At 36.9% G+C, this 14,160-nt stretch overlaps 1 protein-coding gene across 7 annotated transcripts in view; it reads left to right on the top strand.

Annotated features, from left to right (window-relative positions):
- The window catches only part of PIKFYVE (phosphoinositide kinase, FYVE-type zinc finger containing), an 80,640-nt gene that overhangs the window by 59,914 nt on the left and 6,566 nt on the right, over positions 1-14,160 (top strand). For 6 of the 7 annotated variants that reach the window (XM_013971403.2, XM_013971383.2, XM_018060169.1 and 3 more), the window contains 10 exons: positions 535-595; positions 2,149-2,286; positions 3,100-3,220; positions 4,566-4,661; positions 7,533-7,616; positions 8,358-8,455; positions 10,403-10,567; positions 11,930-11,989; positions 12,643-12,819; positions 13,735-13,838. In XM_013971403.2, the coding sequence (XP_013826857.2) occupies positions 535-595; positions 2,149-2,286; positions 3,100-3,220; positions 4,566-4,661; positions 7,533-7,616; positions 8,358-8,455; positions 10,403-10,567; positions 11,930-11,989; positions 12,643-12,819; positions 13,735-13,838 (1,104 nt within the window). The remainder of the gene's footprint in view (positions 1-534; positions 596-2,148; positions 2,287-3,099; positions 3,221-4,565; positions 4,662-7,532; positions 7,617-8,357; positions 8,456-10,402; positions 10,568-11,929; positions 11,990-12,642; positions 12,820-13,734; positions 13,839-14,160) is intronic. The other variant, XM_018060186.1, reaches the window with a different exon arrangement.

The following is a 14,160-nucleotide window of genomic DNA, read 5'->3' as shown; positions in this document are numbered from 1 at the left end:
AGTCCAATGGATAGTAAAAGGTTGCTGGGCTTAATGGATAATCATAAGTAGTTCCTGGATATTTTAATGGGTCTGTGAGCTACTGTTTAGAACAGTATTCTCAAAATGTAGTTCAAGGACCGTGGAGGTCCTAGACCCTTTCAAGGGCTCTGAGAGATTTCCTGTTTTCAACTGCATAACTCTGTGAGGCTAGATTATCTTTATAAGTTCAGTTGTAATAATACAGCTCAACAGATTAAATGCAGAAGTCAGAGAGGAATTTAACTGTCTTCTATTAAAAGAAGACTTTAATGTCTTCTAGACATTGAAATATTTGTAAAAGCATAAAACAGTGCCACTCTTTTACCAATTAAAAAAAATCTGTTTTTAATTAAAATGTGTTGTTTATAGTAATATGTAATGGGTTTTTTATTATTTTTAAATGAATCAATATTAATAATTCTTGAGGTTGAAAGCGTAAGATTCACTTTGTTAAAAATTTTTTTAGTGTGATTTTAACATTTCCTTAAGAACAGAATATTTCCTTCTCTACAGATAAGTGCAGTGGATGCATCTCCACGGAATGCTTCTCCAGGACTTCCAAATGGAGAAAAAGGTTGGTCCTTGAGTCTGGTGATCACCTGTCATTGAATTTAAAGATGTGTCTTAGTCTAGAAGTTGTTTTAAACACTAAATTTTGAGAATTTTTTCCGATGCAGTTGGTCAGAGACTTTTTTTTTCCTTGCTGTAAAGCATTTGTAAGCAGTCTCAGTTTAAGATTATTACAAAATACATTGCGTAAGTTAGGATAGAGAAATAAATGATCAATAGTGAAGTGAGTGAAAGTTGCTCAGTAGCGTTCGACTCTTTGCAACCCCATGGACTATACAGTCCGTGGAATTCTCTAGGCCAGAATATTGGAGTGGGTAGCCTTTCCATTCTCCAGGGCTTGCCCAACCCAGGAATCGAACCCAGATCTCCCTCATTGCAGGCGGGTTCTTTACCAGCTAAGCTACCAGGGAAGCCCAAGAACACTGGAGTGGGTAGCCTATTCCTTCTCCAGTGGATCTTCCTAACCCAGGAATCGAACTGGGGTATCCTGCATTGCAGGCAGATTCTTTACCAGCTAAGCTACCAGGGAAGCCAGATGATCAATAGAGAAGGCTGCTTTTTAGGAGAAGAACAGAAAGATAAAAGAAAACTGAATTTCTCTCTTAATTGTGTTACAGTTAAGTCCTTGGTTTCGTGGAAAAAAAAAATCGGACAAAGCTTAGTTGATATTTTTATATTGCTAAAATTTTCTAGACTTAAGCCTGTTTTTCCTCAATATTTCATTGAATAACTTGGTGCCACTCTAGGGAATTAGAAGGGAAATTTACTTAGACTATCTTGGTAGAATAGCAACTCAACTTGGAATTCTTGGCATTTTAAAAATTATAATTAAGTGAATTCCCCCTTGAGAATAAACATGATTTTTTTTCCCCTCGGTAGTGTCATAATTTCATTCCTTATTAAATTGAATGAGCAAAATATTTAAGTAGGTATTGTGAAGTTGAAGTCGCTCAGTCGTGTCTGATTCTCTGTGACCCCATGCACTAAAATAAAAACTTCATGGAATTCTGCAGGCCAGAAGACTGGAGTAGGTAGCTGTTCCCTTCTCCAGGGGATCTTCCCAACCCAGGGATTGAACCCAGGTCTCCTGCATTGCAGGCAGATTCTTTACCAGCTGAGCCATCAAGGAAGCCCAAGAATACTAGAGTGCGTAGCCTATCCCTTCTCCAGCGAATCTTCCCAACCCCGGAATCAAACGGGTCTCCTGCATTGCAGGCAGATTCTTTACCAGCTGAGCTACTAGGGAAGCCCAGGAAGACCATACCAGGTATGGTCTGGTGCAAAGAATACTGGAGTGGTACTAGACTTGGTTGCCAGTCATCCTGCTGTCACTGAGATCTGATTGTGGTCAAGTCATATAACCTGTCTGGATTTTTGTATCCATTTCTAAAATTTCTGAAATTCATTTGTGAAATGACCTATGTAACTTTATTTAAGAAGCTAAAATTCTTTGGTTTATGAAGTAGAAAAAGGTTTTGGCATTTTGAAAGCATTGTTATTAGGTAGAAATGGACATAATGTTTTAAAGTGACTCATTTGCATGGTGTTTTTCTTTAGAGGACCGCTTCTTGGCCACCCTGTCCAGTCAGAGCTCCACCAGTTCCCCCCATCTCCAGCTGCCTACTTCTCCTGAAGGCGTGCCTGAGCAGGCCATGGGAGGGCCCCCCGAACTCGATACTGCCAGCAGTTCTGAAGGTACAGGTCAAGTCACTATTTCTGTACTTCGTCCAGTAGGGACGAACGCTCTGAGTGCTGGGGTACAATGCTTTCTTATCCCTTGGGATTTAAAATTTGTACTGTTGAAAGTGCTCTTTTAGATGTAGCTTTTTACCGTATCCCTTCTTCAGTTGCACTGCTTGACATGTGACTTGTCTCAGTAACAAAATGCTATTCAGCTTTATCTGCTTTCTGGGGATGTTAATATTTTCTTAAGTCTCATAAAGCACATGATTGTTTCCTTATAAGAAAGAAAGAGAAAATTTCAACCATTTCTCCAACGACAAACATTTGTTTTGCCAATAATAGATGTAAGCCTTTTCCCTCTCTTGCCTTGCTCTCTGTTTAAGCACAATTACTTAATTACAGTGTGAACTTTAAACGTAACTTTTAAATTGCAATTAAGCTCAGATATAATAGCCACAGTGCTCATAACTGAGTTGAAGTGGCAACAGGAACAGCTGGGACTGAATTCATGCATGGTTGGCCAGTAATTTCACCACAGCTGCTGCCTGGCCCCTTGAGGGTAAGAGGCTGTTGATTGCAGGATGATCTCAACTTCAGACATGTTGAAATGTAAAAAAAAAGAGCCCCTTGGCGTCAGAGCTGTGTGTGTTTCACGGTTGCTTCCTGTTAGATAGTCATTATTCCTAGATCAAAAATTTTACACTATAATTGTTAATTATGGTGTGCCTGTGTCTGTGTTCCAAAAAGGAAAAGAAATATAGTTGACACTTTATACTTTTACTCTTCCTGAATATTAATATATAAGTAGAATATTTTTTATTCTAGATGTATTTGATGGACATTTGCTGGGATCTACAGACAGCCAGGTGAAGGAAAAATCAACCATGAAAGCCATCTTTGCAAATTTGCTTCCAGGAAATAGCTATAACCCTATTCCATTTCCTTTGTAAGTATTATATAAGTCAGTGGCTGTTGGGTGGTTTTATTTTCACTTCATTTTAAAGATTTCTCTATGGATATACTCTCCATATTTAAATATGTTTATTTGACTTTATATATGTATTTCTCAATCCAAAATTAGCCTCCATTACCATAAAAGCGATGTCTTTTTGTATAATGTACTTTGTGGAACATGTAGTCTTTATATATTAACAGTAGATAAGTAGATTAATAAAGAGTTGCTTATATATATATATATATATATACACACACACACACATTTTAAAAGATACACTGCTCCATTGAGAGCAGAAGGGGAAGGGGATGACAAAGGATGACATGGTTGGATAGCATCACTAACTCAATGGACTTGAGTTTGAGCAAATGCCAGGAGATAGTAAAGGACAGGGGAACCTGGAATGCTGCAGTTCATGGGGTCGCAAAGAGTCGAACATGACTTAGTGATTGAATAACAACAATAATTGATCTCATGATCATAAAAACATATTGCTGGTTGTATATGAGGGTATTAGTGACCTGGTGCTTAACTGGGACATGGTGCGTTTCTAACAGTGGTGATGAATTGCAATGGCCCATTGAAGTTTTTGTGTGATCTTGTGTGTACCAGGTCCTCTCACAGTGGGGGGAAACAGGCTGAATGTGAGTTTTTCTTCCATTGGTTGACATGTCTGGCTATCAGCTGATGATGCTTGCTCCAGTGAAACAGTGAAACAGATGTATGTTAATACAGATTTTGTTCTCAATTGACTTCTGTATTTATTTATTCAGTTAATGTTTAAGTGGCAGCTTTAGTGCCTCAGGACGTAGAGAAAGATCAGTAAGGAAAACTCTTGCTCTCAGGAGCTCATGTCTTGAGCTGTATGTTCTGTGGTATAAATGTGTAAAAGGCCTCTGTTTTCTCTGCTTCAGACTTGAATACTTTATGTCATTTACTGCTGGACTAGTACATTTTCACAATTTCCAAAAGACTTTTCTTTCAAACTTAAAGCAGAACAAAATCTCTTAAACTTCTGCTATTCATTGTAAATATTTTTTGAGATAAATATGACCCAACGTCTTGCCAACGTGGAAAACTTTGTTTGATGATTCCAGGACCCTCTGATTTGAAAAACAGTTCTGATCATTTTCAGTTGCCTTTAAAAACTTTCTGTTGATCTGTTTTCCTTGACTCTTTGTTCAAGTTCTGCATACATTTTGGGTTAATTATGTTCATGTAATTGTGCATTATTTAGTTAACTTAAAATTGTCCTGAGATTTACTTGTAATTGTGCTAATGGGTTGTATATGTGATTTTCTGCTAATTTTGTTCTGATTTACATGTTTTTGAACAGCGATCCAGATAAACACTATTTAATGTATGAACATGAACGAGTGCCCATTGCAGTCTGTGAGAAGGAGCCCAGCTCCATCATTGCTTTTGCTCTCAGGTATTACCCAGAGGGCTTTTTCACCTGTGTTTGTATTTTTATATTTTATGTGTATTTATTTATTAATTGCTGTATTGTTGAGCTCTGTTACATAGAGTAGAGCAAAATATAAGTAAATGTAAAGTAGTAAATATAAGTACAGAAAATGTATCCTTTGGGTGCAACAGTTTATTCTTTTTGTATCTGGTAATGTACTGTTTACCCAAGTATTAACAGGATGATTCTTAAGCAAGCTCCTAATAATTGTTAACTAGGCAAGTTATTTGCTAATTCTTATATCCTCTGTCCATTCTCTATATTATAATACGTGTCTATTGTATCCTTTCCTTTGGTTTATTTATTGATATAATACTTGGAACATATCTGCCTTTTTTTTTTTCATATCTGCCTTTAATCCTCTGAATATCTTTTTTGTATTCTTCATTTATTTCCTTCCTGCTTCCCACACATAGAAGGTCAAGTTTCCCTAGAGTAATGCTGTTTCTATACCTTAACTCATTTACATGCTCACAATTATGTGTCTTAAAGAAGGACCCCTGTTTAGAAATTTTTATATATCGTGTCTAAAATAACAAAGCGTTTTAATCTTAATGATGTCTCGGCAGTGATATTACCTAGTTTAAGTAGAATCTAGGATATCTAATAAAAAAATTTTTTTCCCTATTGAAAGATATTGAAATTAAAATTTTATTTTTAATATTGGTTACAAGTTGTCCACTTATTCAACAAATATTTGAATGTTGTAATGTGTGGTATACTAGGTACTGGGTATAAGTGGTAAACAAGGTAGATTTATAGATTTCAGCATTTATAGAGTTTAGAGTTACTATTTGGATAATGAATTTTTTCCTTTAGAAGATTCCATATGATACATTTTTTTAAATCATTTTTTTTTATCATTCATGAAGTTTTTGCTTCTTTACTGGTTAGTCAACTGGAAAAGTCAGTTTTCATTCCAGTCCCTAAGAAAGGCAATCCCAAAGAATGCTCAAACTACTACACAATTGCACTCATCTCATACGCTAGTAAAGTGATGCTTAAAATTCTCCAAGCCAGCCTTCAGCAATACGTGAACCAGGAACTTCCAGATGTTTAAAAAAGGCAGAGGAACCAGAGATCAAATTGCCAACATCTGCTGGATCATCGAAAAAGGAAGAGAGTTCCAGAAAAACCTCTATTTCTGCTTTATAAACTATGTCAAAGTCTTTAACTGTGTGGATCACAATAAACTGGAAAATTCTGAAAGAGATGGGAATACTAGACCACCTGACCTGCCTCTTGAGAAATTTGTATGCAGGTCAGGAAGCAACAGTTAGAACTGGGCATGGAACAACAGACTGGTTCCAAATCGGGAAAGGAGTATGTCAAAGCTGTATATTGTCACTCTGTTTATTTAACTTCTATGCAGAGTGAGAAACACTGGGCTGGAAGAAGCACAAGCTGGAATCAAGATTGCCAGGAGAAATATCAATAACCTCAGATATGCAGGTGGCACTACCCTTATGGCAGAAAGTGAAGAAGAACTACAGAGCCTCTTGATGAAAGTGAAAGAGGAGAGTGAAAAAATTGGCTTAAAGCTCAACATTCAGAAAACGAAGATCATGGCATCTGGTCCCATCACTTCATGGCAAATAGATGGGAAATCAGTGGAAACAGTGGCTGACTTTAGTTATCTGGGCTCCAAAATCACTGCAGATGGTGACTGCAGCCATGAAATTAAAAGACGCTTACTCCTTGGAAAGAAAGTTATGACCGACCTAGACAGCATATTAAAAAGGAGAGACATTACTTTGCCAACAAAGATCTGTCTAGTCAAGGCTATGGTTTTTCCAGTGGTCATGTATGGATGTGAGAGTTGGACTGTAAAGAAGGCTGAGCACAGAAGAATTGATGGTTTTGACCTGTGGTGTTGGAGAAGACTCTTGAGAGTCCCTTGGACTGCAAGGAGATCCAACCAGTCCATCCTAAAGGAGACCAGTCCTGGGTGTTCATTGGAAGGACTGATGCTGAAGCTAAAACTCCAGTACTTTGGCCACCTCATGCAAAGAGCTGATTCATTGGAAAAGACCCTGATGCTAGGAGGGATTGGGGGCAGGAGGAGAAGGGGACGACAGAGGATGAGATGGTTGGATGGCATCACCGACTCAATGGACATGAGTTTGGGTGGACTCTGGGAGTTGGTGATGGACAGGGAGGCCTGGTGTGCTGCAGTTCATGGGGTCACAGAGTCGGACACGACTCTGAGTGACCGAACCGAACTGAACTGAACATGCTACATGAATAGATAAGAAAGGCAGGAAAGGCAACCAAAAAAATATCTGTTTTGTAGTATTAGGAAGCAGGTTTTCTAGTTGACGTCACCTTTTTCTAATATCTTGGAAAAATAATACGTGTTCACATCTGATTTATCTAAATCAGGATTCCCAGGCTGCCAGTTGGATTTTGTTGGACAGTGCAACCAGAAAAATGTTTTTTTCTCTAAGTTCAATACTTTTAGGTTGAAAAGCACTCTCAAGTCCCTTTCCTCTCTTACACTAAATGGTGAAGTTTCATGCTTTTCAATGAGCTGTTCAACCCCTGAAGGCATTTGATCTAAATGTTAGTATGGAGGCCTTCACAATCATTGTTTAGGATATTGAGTCTGGCTGGCATGTTGGATTATATTGTATTTTGGTGAACATATTGACTTTCTTCATGAAGTTTCTACTTGATAACTTTTGTGAGGTAACTCTAATGTATTTGTAAAGTACATTAGATATGGATGCTTATAATGTTTGTGTTTCTATAATGCAGAGCTTATTCTGAAGCATATGATTTACTATAAAAGAAGACCTTAATGTTTAACATATTTCAACCTGTTTCTATCTTAAGTTGTAAAGAATACCGGAATGCCTTAGAGGAATTGTCCAAAGCCACTCAGCGGAACAGTGCTGAAGAAGGGCTTCCAACAAACAGGTGATATGTGATTGAGGAAAATTTATTTTAATTGAACTATATCATTTTCTAGGTGTTCCTATTTCAGTTTTATTACAGCTTATTGTTGATGTAAAAGCTTCTAGAATATAAGCAGTGGGACTCAGTTTTTAGCCAGTAATTGACAGAACAAAATTCAGGTATAGCAAAAGACCTTAAAAAGTCTACTAGGTTACAGTTTTCTTATAATTGTCATAGAAGTTCAAAGTGTATTGCATATTTACATTTTTAAGTTTTTAAGTTCTCTTTGCTGTTTTCATTTAAAAAATATTAACTTCTGAAATTGGTAAACTACTGCATAGCTTTGTACTTTAAATAATTTAAGAATTTTCCATAATAATTAAAGATCTTAACAGCTAAAAAAGCAAACCTCTGCCAAACCAGCTCTTTTAAGTATTTTTGTTATTTTAGGTATTTGAGACAGAAATTGTCATAATTGTCACCATTGACTTATGGGTGCTATAATATAGCTCTGATAGACCTGAGAAAAATATTTTAAGACCCTATACTCTTATAGCTTTAACAGTTTTCTTTTTCTTAAAAGTCTAGTATACATTTCAAGACTTTCTTCCATGCGAACCTGTGTTTATATAAAATTATGAACCAGATTTCTGATATTGTAGGTGGGGTTAGGTGGAAAGTAGATTAATATAGGAATTAGAGTACTAGTTATTTTGTGTCTGAATCATATAAAACCAACTTTTCTTCTGTTTCTCATTTTAGTACTTTAGACAGCAGACCAAAGAGTAGCAGCCCAATTAGATTACCTGAGATCAGTGGAGGGCAGACAAACCGTGCAGTGGAAGCAGAACCACAACCAAGTAAGATTGCAAGTGGAGAAGTGCTTTTGTTTGTAATTGTGGTTTGAAGAAGAAAACACATTAAATAAGAAGTGCCATCTGGCAAGGATTTATTGTTTCTGATCTTTGAAGTATAATATGGATATAAAATTTTTATATCTCTTCTTTTGTGTATATTTCACTTTTCTTTGATTTTTAAGTTTTTGAGTTTGAAATGCCTAGAAGCATTTCAGGCAAAAAGAAGCAGGATCGGCCTTCTTGGTTAGAGCTTTCAGCTTAAAGCATGCAACATAAGAAATATAACATCAGTTTGTTTGTTTGTTTGTTTGTTTTTGCAGCATTGTTGACATTGTGAAAAGAATTTTTCATGTCTTATCTTCTTTAATTCCCACAATAACCCCATATTTGACATATCTCCATTTTTTAGAAAGTGAGTTAAGACTTAGATTAAGCACTTTGCTCAAGGTTACACAGGTAGTGGGGAGCAGAGATTTGAAGTTGTGTTTTTTTGACTTTGTCAGTTAGGAATATTCCCTACAAGTAACAGAAAACCCAGTTAGTGATGGACAGGGGAGCTTGTCATGCTCCAGTCCATGGGGTTGCAAAGAGTCGGACACAACTGAGTGACTGAACTGAATAGAAAACTCAAATCTGCTGGGGCTTAAACCAAGGACAGTTTATTTTTCTAAAATAGCAACATCTGCAAATGGGCAGTAGCTGGCATTGGTTCAGCTACTTGGCTTTGTCATGACAACATAGGGGTTAGTTTCTCTTTGATTTCTCTTAAATTTTACTCATGGTCAGAGATGTCCCACTCTAATGTCTGCATTTAAGGCAGAAGGAAGGGAGGTACAAGCTTCTGCTCTTCCCTTTCATTAGGAAATTCCCTTTCCTTTTCAGTCTCATTGGTTAGAACTGAGCCTCATGGCCACCCTTTCCTGCAAAGGAGACTGAGAAAGTGGTGAGCATCATTGTCCTGGCCAGTTTATACAAATCATGATTATTTTCCTGGGACTCTGCATGCTGCTGCTCTAAAGAAAATTGGAACTCTGTTAGCAAGGAGCAAGGTGGGATTGGATATTGAGGAGACTCTGATAGTGTCTGCCACCCTAAGCACTTAATGATTGAGATTTCATGTGGATTTTGTTAATGGTAAATGTACAAAGGGCTTCCCTAAAAGCTCAGTTGGTAAAGAATCTGTCTGCAATGCAGGAGACCCAGGTTCAATTCCTGGGTCAGGAAGATCCACTGGAGAAAGGATAGGCTACCCACTCCAGTATTCTTGGGCTTTCCTTGTGGCTTAGCTGGTAAAGAATCCGCCTGCAATGCGGGAGACCTCGGTTAGATCCCTGGCTTGGGAAGATCCCTTGGAGGAGGGAAAGGCTACCCCCAAATTAGGGTCATTAATGATATGATAAAGCTTAAAAGGAAGAATAAAAGTATAGAGCAAGCTTTAGTGATATCTTTGGTCATCCTGTACTACTTATTTTTGAAAAATGCTAAAACTCAAATTATATATTTTGCTGTGTTAAAATATGGAACACAGACGATATAAATATGTTACTTTTAACTTTGAATCTTCGTAGCTTGAATACTGTTCTGTATTAGTTTAATGAGCTGTACTGTGATACTATAAGAACCTAGCCCTATCTTAAACTTGTTGCTTAAGATACTATGACAGCCTTGGAAATAAATTTTTTAAAGTCTTTCTCTATATTTAATAATTTCTCACATTTTGATATGTAGCTATCTGAACATTGCTTTTCTTCGTTTTTGATAATAGTGCTTGATTGCCCCCCTAAAGCCCCCATAAACCATATGGAATAATAATCTGAGCAAATGAATCTATCAGTGTTACTCTTATTTATTACTTTCATATAATGGTCCTGCTTACACAGGAATGAATTGAAAATTTTTATTTTTCTGCGTGCAGTGACCTGTACTTAATATGTTACCTCTTATTTTTAGCCAAAAAGGCTTCTGGAATGTTGTCCTTCTTCCGAGGGACAGCAGGGAAAAGCCCTGACCTCTCTTCCCAGAAGAGAGAGACCTTACGTGGAGCAGATAGTGCTTACTACCAAGTGGGGCAGACGGGCAAGGAGGGGACGGAGAATCAAGGCATTGAGCCTCAAGGTGTGTTGAAGGAGACCAATATGCTTGTTTTAGGCTTCAGTTTACTTACTTCAGTTGGTTATGTTTCTTACAGCTTTAAGTAGATGCTTCTCCTGCAGAAATCAGGGCCTTCCCGTTCTTCTCACACTGTGGTGGGGTAGAGTGGGAAAAGCCTGGTGCTGGGAGAATCCAGCTGGTTTCAGCTATGACTGTTCTCATTTACCGAGTGGAGGAATCAGAAATCCTTACTTGCTGTACCGATAAAGTGGAAAAGCAGTGTCTTCCAAGGTTTACTGAGGACTAAGTGACATTACACATCTGTCTCACTGTGTAGCTCACAGTGTATGTTCAAATGAGGTCATCCCATTGCCCTCCCAGACATCCCCTTTCTTCTCCAGTCTCTGTAAGGTGGGAGCTACTGATACCCACCTTCATTTAGGTATTAAAAAAAATACATCTACCTGATGGTGTTTGAATACAGGGTTAGACCAGGAGTCAGATAACTAAGCTGAGCTGTCTTTGTAAATAAAGTTGTAGTGGAACACATTTAGTTACTGTCTGGTTGCTTTCCCATTATATTGGCAAGTTGAGTAGTGGCAACTGAGTAAAATACTTACCATCTGGCCCTTTAGAGGAGTAGTTTGGCAACCCCTGGATTACAGCATGAATTAGTAGTTTAAGAAATAGAAATTGCATGACACGTTTTCATTAATAATTATGATCTGTGTTTAGTATTCTATAGGCTGTGATCCTTAGAAGGCATTGGTGCTTTGAAAAAAATAATTTTGAAATGGGAAACTTAGAGGATGACTTGTTCTTCTAGATGTTAAAATATATTACAACTTTACAGTAATTAGAGTTAAAATATACTACAACTCCACAATAATTGTCTGGCAGTAAGTTTGCCAGACACATAAGTCAAATTAAAAAAAAAAACCAGCTCTGATATAGATAATAGTATATTTTCTATAGTGAACATATATCTTAGTATATGATAAAGAAAGCATCTCAGAATATTGGGAAAGCATTACTTTATACACAGGGAAAACTGGTCATAAACTCTGGTGAAATAGCCACAGAAAGTCTTGATATTAGAATTGAGTAAATTTATTGCTATCATAGGGATTATTTAACTATAAGAAAAATTATTCTTCAATCTGAATTCTCTGATTTTTAATCTAAAAATTGATCTTTTGAAAGATACATACATTTTTATTGTAATAATTTACAGTTAATTGTATACATGATGCTTGCTTGAGCATGGCTTGACTAGGATAATACTAACTGACTTAGTTTTTAGTTTATATCGGGGAAAAAGAACACACAAAATAAACTGATAACTGCCTAAAGCTTTGGCTTTACTAATGATGTTAAATCTTTTAGATGAAGTAGATGGAGGAGATACACAGAAGAAACAACTTACAAATCCTCATGTGGAGCTTCGTACGTATGAGATAAATCTCTGGTTTGGGGACCCAGGACTATAATTGAACAACTTCATTATTTGAAACTCCTAGCTTCACACTAGATAAATATCCTGTCTCTTGAAATGAATACTAAGTCTTTGTGCTGATGAGCATTTGTTTCATCTAGATTTAGTTTATAAAGTATACATTATTTAATTTAAAAGGAAATCTATTTGTAAATGTAATTTAAATATAATTTATAAATTTTAATTTACTTAGATGTCTAAGGTTTAAATAATTTGTTCCTGTATAATTTAGAGCCACAGTACCTTACCAAGGCATCTAGAATTGTGTGTACATGTTTTGTTACCCAGAATAGTAACACAGTAAAATTTAAGATATAACCATACAACAATGAAAATGCAGTCACCAGCATAAAATTAGAACCGAGTCTTGTTTTATATATATTTTTTTTCTATAAATATGTAAGGGTGGTCCTAAGGTACTGTCTTAATCCTTCCTAAAGATAACAGAATAGTGATGAACAGGAATGTAGTAGACTTAACATGAAAAATACTATCACGGAGAAAATTAAATGCTTGCATTTGGTGTGGGGGTGGAGAGTGGGCAAGAAGGAAAAGATATTTCTGACTCAGAAGAGCTTTTTTCTAAAAACATTTCTGTTTATAGAATTTTCAGATGCCAACGCCAAGTTTTACTGTCGGCTCTACTATGCGGGAGAGTTTCATAAGATGCGAGAAGTGATTCTGGGCAGCAGCGAAGAAGATTTCATTCGTTCCCTTTCTCACTCTTCTCCGTGGCAGGCCCGAGGAGGCAAATCAGGAGCTGCCTTTTACGCTACTGAAGGTGGGCCTTTTTGCTGTTGTTGTTTAGTTGCTCAGTTGTGTCTGACTGTTTGCGACCCCATGGACTTAGCCTGCCAGGCTCCTCTCTCCATGCAGGAATACTGGAGGCAAGAATTTCTCCAGGCAAGAATACTGGAGTGGGTTGCCATTTCCTTCTCCAAGGCCTTTTTGATCATTTGCTAATTAAGCAGCATCCATCTTTTTTTCCCTTGGATAATTTATGAATCCCTTGAACTGAGGTAATGTGATGTGTCATTTAGCAAACATGTTTTTCTTTTTATGCTTGAGAGGATGAAAGAAGAACATTGAAAAAATACATGGTGTAAAGTGTATAATGAGAGACAAGTATTGATCAAATCCCTACTAAATTCTTTCTAGTCCCAAGTTTTCCACATGTAAATAGTAACAGAGAACTTCTAGAAAATTCACAAGGTACCTCAGAGCTGATGGGAGAAAGATAAAAATTGAAACATTTGACTTGCGGAAGTTGACAGCAGATTTTGACCATTTGTACTACATATTTGAGTTCTCCACACTCATTGAAAGTGCAGTTACTTGAGAAAATGCATCAGGAAAGATGTGCTTGATAGGCACTTTGATAACTGTTAGTTCCTCGATTGCTAATAAAGGAGTTTGTAACATTGTACTTGGTAGTTTTAAAAAGTACATCATATAGCTATGACTTCAAGTGTGCAGCTGTCAAATGTAGAGTTTTCTTGACTATATAAATTCTCAGAAGCCCTTCCAAACCTTCAACTTGAGAACTATGTTCTGATCAAAATCTTCTCAGTGTTATATTAAAAATATCCCTTCAAAACATGAAGTGAGCAAGTCATTTAGGATTCTTAGAATGATTTATTTTAGATTACCTCAGTAAATATTGCGACTGAATAAACATGAAATTTTTGCCTTTTAGATGACAGATTCATTTTGAAGCAAATGCCTCGTCTGGAAGTCCAGTCTTTCCTTGACTTCGCACCACACTACTTCAATTACATTACAAATGCCGTTCAGCAAAAGGTAGAAACCTAAACCCTGATCTGTAACTAGAGTTTACTGGTCCATTTCACCTCCTGAAAGTCCTAAGGGCAGTTTTCTCTATGGTAATAAGTGAACAGAATCATGCTTTTGAGGTGTGGTGGAAAGCAGGGATTTCAAACTTTTCCCTGCGTGTGTGTGTGTGTGTGTGTGTGTGTGTGTGTGTGTGTATGTGTGTATGTGTAGTTTGCCCACTTGTCATTAAACAGAGATCCTTCCAGTGAGAACATGAAGGAGTCATGTAGATTTTTTTTTCCATTTATTGGTTTGTTGCCTTTTATTGGAAAAATTATGTCATAATAAA

Source organism: Capra hircus, chromosome 2, assembly GCF_001704415.2.
Source record: "Capra hircus breed San Clemente chromosome 2, ASM170441v1, whole genome shotgun sequence".
Taxonomy (NCBI): domain Eukaryota; kingdom Metazoa; phylum Chordata; class Mammalia; order Artiodactyla; family Bovidae; genus Capra; species Capra hircus.
This window is presented reverse-complemented; position numbering and strand designations above follow the sequence as displayed.